We start from the raw sequence: 19829 nt of genomic DNA on the forward strand, positions 1-19829 counted from the left end.
CAGCTTATTCAGCCTCTCCCTATCGCTCAAATCCTCCAACCCTGGCAACATTCTTGTAAAACATTTCTGAACCCTTTCAAGTTTCAGAATATCCCTCTGATGGGAAGTAGTCAGAACCGCACACAATATTCCAAAAAAGGGCCTAACTAATCGTGCGATGAACTCCCTGAAATGCAAAAAGTAATCAAAACATCAGCAAACTTGCTAACTGGGATGGTATAGTTGGCCAGGGTGCGAGGGGATTGAGAACACCTGCACTAGCTCCATGAGGCAATGAAATTATGAGCATTCTCTATCATCTAATACTGGCAAAATGTTGTGATTTCTCTCAATCTGAAACAGAATTCTGGAGACAACCAACATGTCTGGCAGCATTTGGAAAGAAAGAGATAATATTTTGAGTCCAATAAGAACTCTTCAGATTTCAATCACATCAGATTCAAACAGTTCAAATGTTTCTCAAGCATTTTCTGAATCTGTACCTGTCTATATTCTGTTGTGATGAAATGTGCTTGCCCCTTTCAGAGACTGCATCTTAAACAATTGCACATCATTAAATCCCTGGACACAATCTCATGTTTATATCCCCATAACTTGGTGTCATATCTATATTCTACAGAGTACAGATACACTCCATGGAAATACCCTTCAGTCCAAACAGTCATGCCGAATGTAATCCCAAACTAAACTCGTCCCAACTACTTGCTCCAAGACCATTTCCTTCCAAAACATTCCTATTTCTCTATCTATCCACATGTCATTTAAGCATTATTATTGTGCAACCATCCACCACTTCCTCAGGAAGTTCATTCCACATAGAAACCACTTTCTGCATAAAAATATTTCCCTCTTATGTCATTTTTAATTCTCTTCCCTCTTACCTTAAAAATATATCCTCAAGTCTTTAAATCCTCCATCCTTCAGAAAAGCCAACCATTCACTTTATCTGCACTTCTCATTATTTTATAAACTCCTGTCAGGTCGCCTCTCAAACTCCTACACTCCAGTGAAAAATGTCCCAGCCTTTCCAGCCTTGCTGCATAAGAGTTGAAGTGTGGTGTTGGAAAAGAGCACAGCCGGTCAGGCAGCGTACGAGGAGCAGGAGAATTGACGTTTCGAGCATAAGCCTCTCTTCTGAAATTCTTGATGTAGAACTTATGCTGGAAACCTCGATTCTCCTGCTCCTTCGCTGATAACGCAAAGCCATTGCATAAGGTGCAGTCTGTTAACTGTGCTCTCATTCTCATCACCGAAATTGCCACTATTTTGTAGGTCCCAAAAGAATAAGACTCAAACTCACTACCCTTGCAAACTTCCACCTCACCTACAACACATTTTCGAATCTTCTTTCCCCAAAAGCCAGAATCAAACCGTTACAATTACATTTCTATCTCTGTTGCAGTACCAAAATAGCTGTTGTCAAAATCAGCAGAGCCATCGGATTGATTCAGTTTCTTAATCTGTCTTCGGAGTTTGAAATAATTCATCTCACCATTCTCTTCCAAAACAATTCCACATCGTTCAGCTGCATGAGACTGCCCTTGCAAAAGCATAATCAGGGAACGAATAGGACCCCTTAAAGATCAATGGGGTCGTCTGTGTGTGGTGCCACATGAAACAGCGAAAATCCTAAATGAATAATTCTTGTCAGTAATTACCATGGAGAAAGATATGTAATTAGGGAATTCTAGGAAGTAAATAGTGATGTCATGAAGAGTCTACATTGTAGAACAGGAGTTGCTGGAATCCTAAAATGCATCAAGACGGATAAATTCTTGAACATCATCACGTATATCTCAGGACAATGTGGGAAACTAACGAAGAAATTCCTGGGCCCCTGCCAGAGACATTTGTATCATTAATAGCCACAGGTGATGTGCTGGAAGCATGCAGGGTGGCTCATGTTGTGTCATTTTTTAAAGAAAGTTAGCAAGGGAAAACCATGGCATTACTCACTGGTTTAACATAATGTCAGTGGTTGTAAGGTATTAGAAGGGATTCTTAGAGATGGCATTGACAAGCATTTGGAAAGGCAAGGACTAATTAGGAACAGTCACCATAGCTTTGTATGTTGGAAATCATTTCTCAAACATTTGACTAATTCTTTTGAAGAGGTGACAGAGTATCTAGATGAAGGCACAGTGATATACTTTCTCTACATGGGCTTTACTGACATTTTTGCCAAGATTCCAATAAGGTAGACTGATTAATAGGGTGAGATCACATAGGATCCAGGGAGAGACAGCCAGTTGGATACAAACTTGATTTGATGGTAGGAGACAGAGTGAAGATTGTTGCTTCAACTTGAGACCTGTGTCCAGCAGTGTGCGACAAGGATCAATGCTGGGTTTATTGTTGTTCATCAATTGTACCATCGATTTTGACGAGAATGTAGGAGACATGATTAGCAAACTAGGGGATGACACCATAATTGGCAGTGTAGTGGACAATGAAGAAGATCATCTCAGAGTATAACAGTATCTTGACTAACTAGAGCAGTGGACAGACGAATACCAGATGAAATTCAATGCATATAACTTTCTGACATTACATTTTGTGAAGACAAACCGGACAGGACTTGCATTTAATGGTAGGGCCCTGAGGAGTGTTGTCAGATTAGTCTTAGGGGTCATTGGACGTAGTTTCTTTGAAGTGGTGGTACAGGTAGAAAGACTGGTTAAGATGGCACTTGGCATCCATGCCTTCAGTCCAGGAATTGAGATGTCATGTTACAGCTGTAAAATACATTGGTGAGGCAACATTTGGAGTACTGTAGGAATGATTTTATTAAATTGGACAGTGTGCAAAAAAAATGATTTACAAGGATGTTACTGAGACTGGAAATCTTGAATTATAAGCAGAGGTTGAATAGGCTGGGAATTTTTTCCAAAGAGCGTAGGAGACCGACAGGTGATCGTATAGAGTTATATAAAATTGAGGAGCATACCTAAGGTGGATAGACAAGGCCTTTTCACCACAGTATGGAACTCCAAACCTACAGGGCATAGGTTTAATGTGAGTGGTAAAGATTTAAAAGCGACCTAAGGGACAAATTTTCACACACATGGTGGTGCGTGTATGGATCAAGTTGCCAGTGGAAGTGGTGGAGGTGGGTACAATTACAAAAGTCAAAAGACATTTCAGCAGCTACATGGATAGGAATATTTTAGAGGGATATCGGCCAAATACAATCAAATGGGACTAGTTCAGTTTTGGAAAACTGGTCAGTATAGACAACTTTGGCAGAAATACCTGTTCCCTTGCTGTATGACTCCATCTGCTGTAAAATCCCTCAACTGTTGTTTCCCATTATACACTCCATAAATCTAAGGTCATATTGACTTCCCAAAATCGAAGAGGTTCCCGTAAAGACAGGGAAAACTCTGTTCCACAGGGAATGTTGGCACAGCCACTGAATTCTCTTATCAAGTGAACAGAAATTATGTACTATGATTAAATGGAATCTTGAGCCAGAGAGCCAATGTGTAAAATTCAGTATGAATGCAAGAACCTGTGCACAGTTCATTATCATAGTCGAGTCCAGGATGTGTTTCATCGAAGTACTACTTGCAGAATCAACCCCTCCTGTCAAATGTCACTATTGTGTTTATAGGTTGAGTGAATGGGTAAATCATTTGCCGTATACAAAATATTCTGCTGTACAGAGAGCTTCCTGTCAATTAAATCTGGTCTTTGACTCCACATGCTCTGACTTTCGTCATGAATGTACTATATTCTCACTGATTGAAGGCCTTTAAAAAACATAAACATGTTACATCTACTGCGTTACCTTTATCTGATTTTCCTGTTACTGTTCAAAGTATTAAGAATGGGCACTTTCTATTTTGAAATAAGCACTGACGTTTTATTTTAAATACTATTTGCTGTTTCTTGGAGTCAATTCTCGATTTGAATATAGATTTCACACCACTATTATGTAGTTCCTTTGTACATAATTTATTGGATTAGTTTTAGTTCCCTTTTTATTTTTCAAAAATGCATTTATAAATCTCCTGTTGACTTGTTTCTCTGTTGAACAGTGCTTCCGAAAGGGACACTGATGTTCTCAGAATGAAAGCAACCAATGATCCAGTATTCCAGTATGAACAGAAGCCAAAGCAAATACGGATTGAATTCATCTGATTCAGTCTTGTGCATAATTAACACTAGCAATAATAGAACATTCAAGCCCCTTCAATCTCACGTGAACTTGCTGGTGTCTCTGTAAATTAGAAGATCGATTAGATCCCTTCTCACACACTAAGCAGATGAATAGCCTTTCTCCAGTGTGAACCCGCTGATGTGTCAAAAGCTCAGATGACAGTGTAAATCTCTTCTGACACACAGGGCGGGTAAAAGGCCGCTCCCCAGTGTGTACACCCTGGAGTGTCAGCTGGTGGGATACATGGGTGAATCTCTTCCCACACATAGGGCATGTATATGGCCTTTCCCCTGTGTGAATTCTCTGGTGTGCAATTAGATGAGGTGACTGTCTGAATCGCTTCCCACAATGAATGCAAGTGAATGGTCTCTCATCAGTGTGAACCCGCTGATGTGTCTGGAGGATCGCGAATTGACCGAATCCTTTCCCACATACAGAGCAGGTGAATGGCCTCTCCGCAGTGTGGCTGCATCGCTGATTTTTCAATTCAGATGGGTAACTGAAACCTTTACCACAAACAGAGCAGGTGAATGCCCATTCTCCAGTGTTGCTACGTTGATGATTTTCCATTTTGGATGGATAATTGAATCCTTTCCACATTCCCGACATTTCCAAGGCTTCTCCATTGTGTATATATCCTTACGTCTCTCTTGCTTGGATAATCAATTGAATCTCGTTGACACACAAAACAGTTGATTAACTATTCTGCATCGTAAGTGCTATTGTTGAGGCTGCATAAATTATAAAACGTTATTTCACAGGCAATCTACTGGAATAGACTCACTTGCGTGTGTGTGTGTGTTGGTGCTTCTCTGGTGAAATTTATTCAGGAAATTCTTTCCTCACAAACTGAACAGGCAAAATTAATCTCCTTCCGCATCCAAAGGTAGATGACATTCGAGGTCTAATGAACTGATTGATGCTGCCAGATCTTCATATGATACTTGGTTTGAATTTCCCATCTGTAAATGCTCTTGGTCGAATGCCCTGTAAAAAGGAAATCATAAAAGTTATCAGTGTTATAACAGAGTGAAGTTCAATTGTGTACAGAATATACTTGCTGAACTTGTTTACTTTCAGCTCTACATTCACTTCCCATTCACTCACTCATTCTATTTGTCTGTATCCCAGCATGATACAGCAACTGTTCTTCCCAAGACCAAAAGAAATTATAGATTTGTTAACACAGCTTAATCCATCTTGCAAACCATTTTCCTATCCATTGACTTCATCTATACTTCCTGATGCTTTGGAAAAGCAGAAAAATCATCAAGGCCCTTCCTACACTAATCTTTGTTTGTTCTTCTATCAGGCAGAACACATCGAATTTATATGCAATTTGTTTGCATTGAAAAAACAGCTTTTTCCCTGCCATTACCGGACTTTTGAATTGACCTCTTTAGTGTTAGTGTTGATCTCTCTCTGCACCATCTCAGCAGGTGGAACATCGTATCCTGCATTCTGTTGTTATCCTCATGCATTTGTACAGAATGGTCTGGCTGTAAAGCAGGTAAGCCAACATTTTTAACTGTACTTCAATACATGTGACAATGATAAATCAAATAAAATCAAATCAAACCTGCCTCTACTCGGTGTCAACATCCAAACCCATCACAGCATTTAAAACATAATTCTCATTTGGTTGACTTTCCCTTGTTCCCTCATGGATTATGAGTGGCTGTATTCATTTCTCCTCTTGCTGAATCCCCTGAATATTCTGAATCTGACCATATCAAGTTCTATGCAGAACCCTTTATCTTCCATATGAGACTCTGTGCCCAATCTATCTGTGCGATCATCGGAAATGTGCGTTAAGAGGCTATTCCGCTTTCATCAGCTGACGCCTCACACTTACAATATTCCTGCTTGAAATTAGATATGTTCAGTGAACAAAAAGAAATCACTGTCCATTGTAAAACTGAGTCAGACAGACAGGAGAAACGTACCCTGCCTTCTCAAACGTAATTAAGGATGGCCAACATGTTATGGCCTTGACAGAAATACCCACAACCCATTAACTAAAACAAACCACGACTGTCAGTGAAAGCAGAGGAAGCCATTCAGACGGTTGCACCATTCAGTTTTTATCCTGGCCAAACAATGCCCATGTCCTCGCTCCTTGGGAGTATTTGCATGGCGCCTGAATGAGCTCCAATCTTCCGAGGTGATTCCTAAGAGCACTGAATCAGAAACTTAGACCGTTTTACCTTTCAAACTGGAATAATTTCAACGAGAGATATTGTGAGGAAGATTCAAAAACTGCGTGCACATGCACAGAAGACGGGGTATGGCCGTTTTGTTTTAATGTTGCAGGATAATGGTGCCCTCTGCGATTCCAGACGCTGTAGAATATAAATAGCAGGAGGACAGCAAAACACAGGAGCAAAAAATCCTGCCGTCTCGGGGGAAGCAAGTCCAGAGACGAGCATGCGCATTGGGCGTTTCGGAAGTTGACTCGGGTCGGTTTTTGGGGAGAGGGGATAGCCGTGAGAGCTGGTTAAGAGGTGCTGATTGCTGGTGTCGGGGCCCGAATCAGATTTGCTCCGCCTGGCCATTTGGCGTCTGTGGTTTAAAGGGAGCAAGGTTACCATTCACTTGGCGCTATTGGTCTTCCACCATACTCTCGCTGCCAGTCCCCGCTCCCTTTTCTCCTGTCCACCGCATCTGGTTCGAGACAAAGGAGCATCCAGAATGCCCCGCTGCCCGTCCTGGTGAGCATGCGCGCTTTCGGCACCATCGAATTCAAAGGTTTGGACAGAGTACTTACTCAATCGCAGAGCATTGTGGGTATTGAACTTGCGATTACTGGTTGGCTCTTCAAAAGCGTCGAATTTATTGTGATCAGCCCCCAAAGGTGTTTTCCCCACCCGCAGAAGTTGTTATGCATTTTCGATTTCGTAATTTTATGGTTACCTTTTTCTGTAATTAAGCAAGTTCACTCAGGCATTGTTGTTACCCAGTGCAAGATTCAGGACGGTACTTCTCATGGTTCACCACTGGAGTGTTGAGTACAACTTATCCATCATTTATTCAACCGTTTCATTTCTTGACTGGCTGGTTTGAAAACTTTCCTGAATACAGACTCTTCACACCAACTTATCATGCGTAGATGTCCAATTATCCAAGTTTTGATCTTGTTTCGAACAAATAGAAGAAACAGATGCATTCCCTTTTTACAAAATTGATCACCCAGTCAGGAATTCTTTAAACATAACTTTGCCTGGGTCTGTTTGCCCTATTCCTTATTATTATCTGTCTGATACTTGTTCATTTATGAATCCTTTCACAAATGTTCCAATTCTAACACCTCTGTTGCAAACGATGAAATTGGGAATTTTCTTGCTGTGAAAATAGAAATCTCCATTTAATACTTATTAACGATATAGTTTTTCTCTCTCACTCTTAGCCCTATACAGGTGTGTATATAGTGTGTCGGACAAAGAATGAGATTCTGCTGAAGGACGATGACAATCTCAGGATAATGTGAAGAAACAGAATCTGAAAGGTAATCATTGTTATTGCGAATAGATCAACAATGGAAATTAAATCCTCAGATGTATGTGACTTTTATGCAAAAGCATGCATGAAAGAACAGGGAGTAAGGTAGTATGTTCCGTACAAAATGGAATAAGTCCGGTAGCAAGGAATAATCCTGGATTGGTGCACATTAAGTCGATATGGGTGAAGGAAAGGATTAAAAAAGGAAAGAAGACACTGATAGGAGTAATCTATCCTTCCAGATTTCACTAAATTCAAATTCCACTGTGTGCCTTGGTGGTATTCAAACCAGGCTCAGAACATTATCTCAATCTTTAAACTAATAGTCCAGTGAGTATAACACTCGGCCTCTTCCAAATTTGGACAAATGGTGCCTGATCACAATAGCAAACTGCATCTCATGGAGTGGGTGGGGGCACATAGTTTATGATGATATATAACAATGACTTGGCTGAGGATAATGAATGTGCCATAGCTAATTTGCGTGTAAGAAAAAATAGGTAGGAAGTAATATGGTGAGAATGTAAAAGTTGTGGAGAGGCATTTATACAGGCTAAGAGAGTGGGCAAAAAATTGTTAGATGGAATGTAATGTCTGGAAATGTGAGGTTTAGCAGGAAGAAAAGAGGAGCTGAATGTTACTTAAGTGGAGAAAAACTGCAGCAAGTTTCAAAACAGATGCATCTGGGAGTCCTCATGCATAAATTACAGAATAAAGTAGAATCCAAGTTCACCAAGTCAGACAGACGGCAAATGTTTCGCGTTATTGCAAAGGGAGTGGAATATAAAAGGAGAGATGTTTCTCCTTTCTTTGTAAGAAGAAAATGAGATAGCCAAGTGCTGCTATGCGCCCATTACAGTTTGGAGATCTCTCCATTCGTGAGCATTGTGTTGAAACAGCAACATCAATCTTCATTTTTTTCTTAGTTAAACTACACCATTACTTCGATCTTTTTGTGCACTATTGTTTGACTCCCCCATCTTTGGATTTCTTCAACAATTCATGATCACTTTAAGGGGAATGTTTGATACCAATTCAGTGTTTGATTTTACCCACATTTTCCTGCCTTTCATCTTTGTACTTCATGTCCTTTCTCCAATGGTCCAACCTCCTGGCCCTCATCCTGTGTACAGTATTTATCCTGTGGACTTCCTTCTTCTACTTATTATAATCAAATTTCACAAATTACTAGCCACACCTGGTAAATATTGGCCATTAATACCCTTTTTGTTCATCTTCCTTTCAAACAAATCGCCTCATATTGACGTTGAAAACTCATCTATTATTAAGCAAATTGTCAATTTTAGCAGTTGAAGCCTTATACCCTGTTAAGTATTTGTTTATGAAGTGCCTGAATCCTTGTTACTTTCTATACTTTCTTCAAAACCTCCAAATTTGTAGTTGATACCAAACAACATTTAACGACCTGAACTGTGTAGTTCCATGATGTGCAATTATGATTTTTCTGTATTTCCCAGTAAACTTCCCTTGGTGCTTCATTTTTTTAAGCCGTTCTCTCATTTAAAAACCCTATTTTCCATTATTTAAGCTGGTTTCTGATTGCATTATATTACACATTAACACTAACTGATTTTTTTTCTGAGAGTTTGGTTCTAAGTAAAGCCTTTCTGCCTGTACACTTCTCTTACCCTTTTCGATTATATCTTGGTAATCTGTTCAGACCCTGTGAGACTAGCAAATGGTGTATTAAAAGACGTCAAACATATTTTGATAGCTTGTCACAGAAAAGGGTGAAACAAAAAGTTTACGGCTCCTTGTGTTAGAAAGGGTCAAGAATTAGTTACCAGACAAAAGCTGAAATTAGAGATAAATGGGCATTTCGGAGTTGGCAGGCTATGATAAAGGGAGTCCTGCAAGGAGGAACTTTGGGGCCTTTGCTATTTGGAATCTGTGTTCATTACTTAAGTAAAAGAAAAGAAAAGTTTATTTAATTTTGTCTATGATACAATTTAATTAAGTGAGCCATGATGTAGAGATGGTGATGTTGGACTGGGGTGGACAAAGTTAAAAACCACGCAACACCTTGTTATGGTCGTACAGGTTTATTTGAAAGTGCATGCTTTTGGAGCACTGCTCCTTACTCAGGTAGGTGCGTGATTTTTTAACATTAAGTGAGCAACAGTGTGACAAATGAAATATATGCCCTCCAGTTCTGAACTCCCTGACCCCAGGACAAAGACTTTGCCTATTTATCCTATCCAAGCCCCTCATAATTTTGTAAACCTCTATAAGGTCACCCCTCAGCCTCCGACGCTCCAGGGAAAACAGCCCCAGCCTGTTCAGCCTCTCCCTGTAGCTCAGATCCTCCAACCCTGGCAAAATCCTTGTAAATATTTTCTGAACCCTTTCAAGTTTCACAACATCTTTCCGATAGGAAGGAGAACAGAATTGCATGCAATATTCCAACAGTGACCTAACCAATGTCTTGTGCAGCCGCAACATGACCTCCCAACTCCTGTACTCAATACTCTGACCAATAAAGGAAAGCAGACCAAACGCCTTCTTCACTATCCTATCTACCTGCGACTCCACTTTCAAGGAGCTATGAACCTGCACTCTAAGATCTCTTTGTTCAGTAACACTCCCTAGGACCTGACAATTAAGTGTATAAGTCCTGCTAAGATTTGCGTTCCCAAAATGCAGCACCTCGCATTTATCTGAATTAAACTCCATCTGCCACTTCCCAGCCCATTGGTCCATCTGGTCCAGATCCTGTTGTAATCTGAGGTAACCCTCTTCACTGTCCACTACACCTCCAATTTTGGTGTCATCTGCAAACTTCCTAACTGTACCTCTTATGCTCGCATCCAAATCATTTATGTAAATGACAAAAAGTAGAGAGCCCAGTACCAATCATTGTGGCACTCCACTGGTCACAGGCCTCCAGTCTGAAAAACAACCCTCCACCACCACCCTCTGTCTTCTCCCTTTTGAGCCAGTTCTGTATCCAAATGGCTAGTTCCCCCTGTATTCCATGAGATCTAACCTTGCTAATCAGTCTCCCATGGGGAACCTTGTTGAACGCCATGCTGAAATCCATATAGATCACATCTACTGCTCTGCCCTCCTCAATCTTTGTTACTTCTTCAAAAAACTCAATCAAGTTTGTGAGACATGATTTCCCATGCACAAATCCATGTTGACTGTCCCAAATCAGTCCTTGCCTTTCCAGATATATGTACATCCTCTTTTTCTTAACCAAACCCTCAATATCTTTAATCATCCAGCATTCCCTATACCTACCAGCCTTCCCTTTCACCCTGACAGGAATATACTTTCTCTGAATTCTTGTTATCTCATTTCTAAAGGCTTCCAATTTTCAAGCTGTCCCTTTACCAGCGAACATCTGCCTCCAATCAGCTTTCAAAAGTTCTTGCCTAATACCATCAAATTGGCCTTTCTCCAATTTAGAACTTCAACTTTTCGATCTGGTCCATCCTTTTCCATCACTATTTTAAAATGAATAAAATTATGGTCGCTGGCCCCAAAGTGCTCCCCCACTGACTCCTCAGTCACCTGCCCTGCCTTATTTCCCAAGATTAGGTCAAGTTTTGCACCTTCTCTAGTAGGTACATCCACATACTGAATCAGAAAACTGTCTTGTACGCACTGAAGAAATTCCTCTCAATCTAAAAGATGAGATTTCCTTCCAAGTTTGTTTCTCAGTTTCCCTCTGACTATTGGTGGGGGTCTATAATACAATCTCAACAAGGTGATCATCCCTTTCTCATTTCTCAGTTCCACCCAAATAACGTCCCTGGATGTATTTCCGGGAATATCCTCCCTTCGCATAGCTGTAATGCTATCCCTTATCAAAAATGCCACTCCCCCTCCTCTTTTGCCTCCCTTTCTATCCTTCCTGTAGCATTTGTATCCTGGAACATTCACCTGCCAGTCCTGCCCATCCCTGAACCATGCTTCCGTAATTGCTATGATACCCCAGTCCCATGTTCCTAACCATGCCCTGAGTTCATCTGCCTTCCCTGTTAGGCCCCTTGCATTGAAATAAATGCAGTTTAATTCATTGGTCCTACCTTGTCCCTGCCTGCCCTGACTGTTTGACTCACTTCTGTTCTCAGCTGTACCCGTCTCTGATTGACCTCTTGCCTCAGTATCTCCCTGGGTCCCATCCCACCTTACTAGCTCAAATCCTCCCAAGCGGTTGGAGCAAATTCCCCTGCAAGTATATTAGTGCCCTTCCAACTTAGGTGCAATCCATTCTTCTTGTACAGGTCACTTCTACCCCAAAAGAGATTCCAATGATCCAAAAATGTGAATCCTTCTCCCACACACCAGCTGCTGAGCCATGCATTTATCTGCTCTATCCTCCTATTCCTGCCCTCGCTAGCTCGTAGCACTGGGAGTAATCCAGATATCACTTCCCTTGAGGACCTCCTTTTTAAATTTCTACGTAACTCTGTGTAATCTCCCTTCAGAGTCTCAACCTTTTCCCTTCCAATGTCGTTGGTTCCAATGTGGACAATGACCTCCTGCTGGCCCTTCTCCCCCGTGAGAACATTCTTCACCCTCTCTGAGACATCTTTGATCCTGGCACAAGGGGATCAACACACCATTCTGATTTTTTCTCTGCTGGCCACAGAAACGTCTGTCTGTACCACTGACTACAGAATCCCCGAACATGATTGATCTCTTGGAAGCTGATGTACCCCTCATTGCATTAGAGCCAGTCTCAATACCAGAAACTTGGCTGTTTATGCTACATTCCCCTGAGAATCCATCACCCCCTACATTTTCCAAAACAGCATACCTGTTTGAAATGGGTATACCCACAAAAGACTCCTGCTGTAGCTGCCTACCTCCCTGACACTTCCTGAAGTTAACCCATCTATGTGACTGGAACTGATGTCCATCGCATACTGTTGCTGTTGCAAATTCCTCATCGCTTCTATTTGTCTCTCCAACCGATCCACTCGATCTGATAAGATTCGCATCCAACAGCATTTTTGGCAGATATAATCCGCAGTAACCCTTAAACTCTCTTTTAACGCCCACATCTGACAAGAAGTACATATCACTGCAAAGGCCATCTTTGCTCCTTCACAATCTACAGACGCAGAAAATAACACCGTCTTATTCCTCTACAAACACTGCCCAAGGTTAAATTAATAGCTATGGCTTATATTTTAAGTTTAATCAAGAGACGTATCTCCAAAAAACATATAATCATGGAAGAATCCACTGCATCCACTACTGCAGCCTTTCTCTTGGACAGACTTAAAACAACAATTAACTTATCTGGTTCTGTGCTGTGCACTTCGCCTGCCCTGCCTTATTTCCCAAGAAGAGGTCGGGTTTTGTGCCTTCTGTAGTAGGTACATCCATACACTGAATCAGAAAAGTTTCTTGTTTGGAAAGTCAAAATCCCCTCCCATAATCCTGTGATTCATACAAACAACTGAAATCTCCTTACAGCTTTTTTACTGAATTTCTGACTGACTATGGGGGATCGAAAGTACAATCCCAGTAAGGTGATCATCCCTTTCTTATTTCCCATTTCTAAAATAACTTCCCTGGACATAGTCCCAGGAATATCTTCCCTAAGTACAGACATAATGTTGCCCTTAATCAAAAGCACCACTCCCCCTTCCTTTCTTGTCCCCCTTACTATCCTTCCTATAAAATCTATACTCTGGAACATTAAACTGCAATCTGATCCATCCCTGAGCCACATCTCTGGAACTGCTATGATATTCCAAATCCCATGTTCCTCATCTCTGTGCTTCTGGTTTACTAGACCTCCTACAATGAAATAAATGATGTTTAATTTGTCAGTCCTACCTCATTTCTTTTTTTATTCTTGATTGCCCTGTCTGTTTGATTTACTCTTTTTCCCAACTGTTCTAGTTTCAGACTCATCAATTTCCTCACTATCCCCATGGGTCCCCTACCCCCACCCCCTCCCCCACAGACCTATGTATTTCCACGCAAAAAGCTTCAGCAAATCTTCCCGCCAGTATATTCGGCCTCTTCCAATGCAGATGCATTCCGTACTTCTTGCACAGGCCATTTCTCCAAAAGAAGACATTCAAATGAGAAAAAATGTGAATCCTTCTCCCTGTATCAACTCCTCATCCACGCATTCATCTACTCTATCCTCCTATTCCTACCATCACTAGATCATGGCACTTGGAGTAATCCAAATATGACTATCCTCGAAAGCCTGCTTTTTACTATTCAACCTAAACTCTGATAATCTCTCCTCAGAATCTCATTCTTTTCACTTCCTAAGACATTAGTTCCAGACCTTATCCTGGTCCTGTTGAGCTTTGAGGAAATTCTACACCCTCTCTGAGATATCTTTGATCCTGTCTCGATAGAGACAACACATCACTCCGATATTTAGCTGTCAGCGACAGAATCGTCTGTCTGTGCCTCGAATAAAGAATCCTCTATCACAATCGGTCACTTGGAATCTGGCATAATCCTCATTACATTAGAGCCAGTCTCAGTACCAGAAACCTGGCTGTCAGTACGACATTCGCCTGAGAGTCAATCAGCCCCTACATTTTCCAGAACCGCATACTCGTTTAAGATGAGGATGGCTACAGGTGACTCTTCCACTACCTGTCTCCTTCTCTGACCTTTCCTCGAGGTAATCCATCATCCTGAATGTATCATCGGTTTATCTCCCTCTCTGCAATTGCCATCCATCACACCCCCTCGCTCCTGCAAATTTCTCATTGCCTCGAACTGCTGCTCCAATCGATCCATGCAATATGACAGGATTCACAACGAAATACACTTCCTGCAGACATAATCATCAGTAGCATGGAAACTCTCCCTAATCTCTCACATCCGACAGGAAGAGCACATCAATCCTGCAAAAAAAACCATCTTTCCATCTTAACAATATACACCCCCAGAACCTAGCACTGTCTTACTGCTCTAAAAACACAACTCCAACCTTAATACCGAAGTTTTTATATTCTTAAAGTTTTAACGAAGTAATCAAAAAGTAAACACCTACTCGCTATTGTGGATTTACCAAAGAAATAGTGTGGGTACAGTTTTTAAAAAGAAACTTAGCTGCTCCCCTGCTGTGAGCTCCCACACACTGGTTTCTCAAAGGTCATATGTGTATTTTGCTGTCTGTTTGTTTTTCTTAGAAGCACTCCAATATCTGAAGATGCTTGAAACGAGACAGCAAAGGAAGCAGCTGTGCAGGTTACTGCTGGGTTAGACAGCAGTGTCAGTTTCTTTCACCATTTGATTCACTGCCCTTTTCTGTGTTTTTCCTTTCTGAACTGCTGTTGTTTTGATCGTTTTTTTCCCCAAACTTCCAATACAATACAACAGCATATAAAAAAGTAATTACTGCTCCTAGAATATGAGGAAATTCATTTCAACACTGAAAATACCTTAACAAAGTCGCAGCTCTTATGGCTGCAACTTTTCTCCCCCATCCTCCATTTTCGATTACCTAGCCCTTCATTCTTTATCTCATTTTTGAAGGTCTCCCACTTTCCAATAGCCCCTTTACCCATGAATAGCTTCTCCTTATCAACTTTTGAAATGACTTGCCTAATTCCATCAAAATTTGCATTACTTCAATTTAGAATCTTAACTTTTAGATTATTTCTATTCTTTTAAAACTAACAGAATTATAATCACTGGCCCCAACTTGCACTCCCATTGACACCTCAGTCAACTGCCTTGCTTTACTTCTGAAGAGAAGGTCATGTTTTGCTCCTTCTTTAGGAGGTTCATCGACATATTTAATCAGAAAATCTTCTTGTAGACAATTGATAAGTTCTAATTCATCTAAGCCCTTAACACTATATCAGTCCCAGTCTATGCTTGGAACGTTAAAATCCCCTACCATTATAATCCTCTTATTCTGAGAGATAACTGATAACCCCTCACAAATTTGCTTGATCAGCAATTAGGATCCCGACTGTGCGGAAACGGGCCCTTCGGCCCAACAAGTCAACACCGACCCTCCGCACAGTATCCCACCCAGACCCATTCTCCTACATTTACTCCTTCCTCATGCACCTAACCTATGCATCCCTGAACACTATGGGTAATTTAACATGGCCAATTTACCTAACCTGCACATCTTTAGATTAGGGGTGGACACCAGAGCAACTGGAGGAAACTCACGCAGATACAGGGAGAATATGCAAACACCACACACAGACAGTTGCACGGGGCTGGAATCGAGCTCGGGTCCCTAATACTGTGAGGCAGCAGTGCTAACCACTGAGTCACTGAGCCGCTTCTCAATTTCCTGCTGACTATTGAGGGGCCTATATTTAATTCCAATGTGGTAATAATCCTTTTCTTATTTTCGTTTCCATCCAAATATCTTCATTGAACGTAATCCCAGGAATATCCTCCCTGAGTTCAACTGAACAAAAATGCCACACCCCCTTCACTCTTACGTCCAATCTCTCCTTTCTCTAGCATCAGGACCCTGAAACATTAAGCTGCCAGTCCTGTCCTTCCCTGAGACACGTTTATGTAATACTTATGATATCCCTGTGCCGTGTTTCCAACCATGCCTCGGGTTCATCAGCTTTACCTGTCAGTCCTCTTATATTGAAATAAATGCAATTTATTTGATCAGTCTTATTTTTATCTCTGTCTTGCTCTTGCCTGCCTTGACTCTTTGACCTGATCCTCTTCTCAATTGTACCAGCCTCAGTCATTCCTCTTTTCACACTATTTATTGCCCCATCTCCCCAGCCTTTACTGGTTTCAAACTCATAAGTAGCATTAGCAATCTACCCACCAGGATACCGGTCCCCTTCTGATTAAGCTGCGAACCAACCTTCTCATAAGGCCGTTTCTGCCTCAGACACGATTCCAATGATCCAAAAATGTGACTCGCTGCCCACTGCACCAGCTCTTCACTCACACGTTCATCTGCTCTAATATCTTCTTCCTACTCTCACTCGCACCTATCACAGGGAGTAATCTATATATTACTACGCGAGAGGACCTATTTTCCAATCTTCTGCTCAATATCCTATATTCTGTCCGCAAAACCATCTCCCTTCTCTTCTGATATCATTGGTACAATGTACAATGTCACTCTTCCCTTTGAGAATGTACTGCACCCTCTCCAAGACATCCTTGACCAGGGCAGCTACAGACCATTTTGATGTCTCGCTGTCGGTCACAGAAATGTCTGTCTGTGCTCGCAGAAAGAGAGAGAGTCTCTATCACAATTAATTGCTTGGAACTGGACATAGCTCTCGTCACGGTATGGCTAGGTTTAGTCCCAGAAAGTTGGCTGCCAGTGCTACATTCTCCTGATAGTCCATCACACCCTACATTTTCCAACAGCACACTTGTTTGAGATGCAGATAGCCACAGGAGACTCCTGCACTTTCTGTCTGCCTCTCCTACCTGTCCTATAGTTAACGCATCCATTTGACTGTAATTGCAGTTTTCTACCTTCCTGAACTTCAATCCATCACATCCTCATTGCCTCTAACTGCTGCTCCACCTGATCCATATGACCCAATGGATTCACAACCAAACACACCTCTTACAGGCGCAATCATCAGAAATATTGAAATTCTCGATAACCTCACACATCAAACAGGAAGAGCATGTTTATTTACTAAAGGCCATCTGTTTACCTTTATTTACAGATCCAGACAGTACCACCATCTTATTGCTCGAAAAGCACTGCTCTCGGATAACTTCATACCTATGTTTTATATTTAAAGAAAACAAAACACAGATCTCAGTAAAACATCAGAGTCTATTATAGATTAAACAAAGGAATTTAAGATTTATAAGTTTTTTAAATCTTCAGAACAAATACTCACTGATCAATGAAATCATGATTGTCCCGGCTGTGAGCTGTTCTGAAACTGAGGTCTCTGCAAGGACAGCTGTTTGTTTGGTTTTCTTGGACAGAGCTCCGATTCCCAGAGATGCTTGTAATGTCACAATCGGTCAGCTGTGAAAGTTCATTGTTTGTTTTATGTTGAACTCTCGATCCATTCTTGGACCTCCCACATGGTCTCTCCTGAAATTCCTGCTCTCTCCATTTCCTCCAATTTAAAGTATGTTGTTTCTGATTTTACCTTTGAATTTAAAAAAAAAGTTATCACTTATAAATACAATATAAAATGCTCCACGAAATCAAGGGAAGAAAGGATCTGCTGTATGGATATGATTCTTTCTCATCCACCCTTTTGAAAATGGTTCAGGCGCAGGATTTACTGTTCCTTTTACTTAATTGTGCCAAGATTAGAGGAGAGAAGTGCAGGATATTTGAGAAGGAATAAGGAGGAAAATGTGAATAGGAAAAAACTGAAATTCACCTGGAGTTGCATGAAGGAAGCCAGAAACCCACATTTGACCATTGAGACAGGTTTGAGTCAGCAGGGTCTCTTGTTTCCAGGGCAGGGTCATAAAAATGGCAGCCAACTTGTATGATGGGAAAGGGAGCAGTCTGGGTTTCAAGACACGAGTGACCATCGACTCGTTGACTTTGTTGTCACTTTGCAACTGGGGTCGGAGAATTGAACTCAGCCAGAAGAGGACAAAGACAGAGAGGAGAGAAATTTTGAAGAAGTGTGACAGAATGAAATCTGTCCAAAGGGACAAAAGAAAATGTATAGGATGAGTGCTTACAGTTTTGAGGAAACAATAGGGGAAAGAATGTTCCATAGAAACTAAACATGCCTGTTCTGAAATTCTGTTTTGTACCTTGAGTAGTGATTATTTTTAACCTCTTTTCACAGGGACATTGGAAGAAAAGCTGAGATCAGAAAACTCATAACACAATGTCATATCCAGATTTGACAGTATTGCATGACAACAAACAGATCCTGGTTATTCTCGGCATTTGAATGTGAAAGGAGATACATTTGCTCCATTTGCCTGTTCAAAACATTTCAAGCATCGATGTGACTGGGATAACACCAAGATCCAGACACCTGACAGAAAATGTTCCAATGCATTGACTGTGAAAAGAACTTCGACTAGTTATCATTCCTGAATAAACATTTTAACCTTTTCAGCAGGAGCAAGTGTACATTTGTACTTTGTGTGGAGAAAACTTCAACTCATCATCCAACCTAGAGAGTCACAGAGCCGCCCAGACCATGGAGCGACCATGGAAATGTGGGGACTGTGGGAAGGGATTCAACTACCCATCTCAGTTAGAGACACATCTACGTAGTCACACTGGGGAGAGGCCGTTCAGCTGCTCGCAATGTGGGAAGCGTTTTCGAGAATCATCTAACCTGCTGAAACACCAGCAGCTTCACACTGGCAAGAGGCCATTCACCTGCTCCGTGTGTGAGAAAGGATTCGCCCAATCCTCTCACCTGCTGACACACCAACAAGTTCACACCGGGGAGAAGCCATACAGTTGTTCTTATTGTGTGAAGACATTTACCCGTTCATCCAACCTTCTGAAGCATCAGCGAGTCCATACCGGAGAGAGGCCGTTAAACTGCTTTATTTGTGGGAAAGGATTCACTCAGTCTTCGAACCTCCTAACTAACCAGCGGGTTCACACTGGGGAGAAGCCATTCACGTGTTCGATTTGTGGGAAGGAATTCCCTCAGTCCTTCCACCTGCTGACCCACCAGCGAGTTCACACCAATGAGAGACCTTTCAAATGCTCTGGCTGTGTGAAAACCTTTGCACGTTTATCGAACTTGAAGACGCACCAGCGAGTACACACTGGGGAGACACCATTCACTTGCTCCGTATGTGGGAAAGGATTCACTCAGTCATCCAACCTGCTTAAACACCAGCAAATTCACAACTGATTGCAGGGGATGGACCTTGCTTTTTTCACTGCTGGTATTCACATCCACAACTGAACCGCATTCTAACAGTTGGGTTTTGTTTCTGCTGATGGAACTAAACTCCAGCCTGGTCACATTGCTAAATTAATAAATAAAGCTGCTTAATCAAATATATTTGACTCTATATAGCTCAATGGCCCACAGTTGGATATTCAAAGGAGAGTGTCAACAATGTAAATGTCCTCCAGCATACAAAATAAAGAACATGTGCATGCTTAGCATAAAGTGGTGTATTTCTCAGCATCTCTCCAAATGTCTCTGAAATTCCATTGTAGTTAGTTTCTTCTCTTGCAGATAAACCTGGGAGAATTTTCTGTTTTAATGGAGCTCCCCCTTTGTTTTTG

The 19829-nt window shown here is 41.4% G+C and overlaps 1 protein-coding gene and 1 pseudogene across 1 annotated transcript; one reads left to right on the plus strand and one right to left on the minus strand.

The window, feature by feature from the left end:
• Positions 1 to 3592: 3592 nt before the first annotated feature.
• LOC148140732 (uncharacterized) lies at positions 3593 to 4788 on the minus strand (annotated as a pseudogene).
• Positions 4789 to 6790: 2002 nt separating this feature from the next.
• On the plus strand, positions 6791 to 19446 carry LOC148140733 (uncharacterized). Its single transcript, XM_087979535.1, has 3 exons — positions 6791 to 6910; positions 7569 to 7667; positions 18409 to 19446. The coding sequence occupies exon 3, from the start codon at positions 18772 to 18774 to the stop codon at positions 19444 to 19446; it is 675 nt and encodes a 224-aa protein (XP_087835661.1). The 5' UTR covers positions 6791 to 6910; positions 7569 to 7667; positions 18409 to 18771.
• The last annotated feature ends 383 nt before the right edge of the window (positions 19447 to 19829 follow it).

The sequence above is a fragment of the Chiloscyllium plagiosum genome, unplaced genomic scaffold, assembly GCF_037043375.1.
Source record: "Chiloscyllium plagiosum isolate Xiang-an unplaced genomic scaffold, Cpla_swu_hap1 HiC_scaffold_35, whole genome shotgun sequence".
Classification (NCBI taxonomy): domain Eukaryota; kingdom Metazoa; phylum Chordata; class Chondrichthyes; order Orectolobiformes; family Hemiscylliidae; genus Chiloscyllium; species Chiloscyllium plagiosum.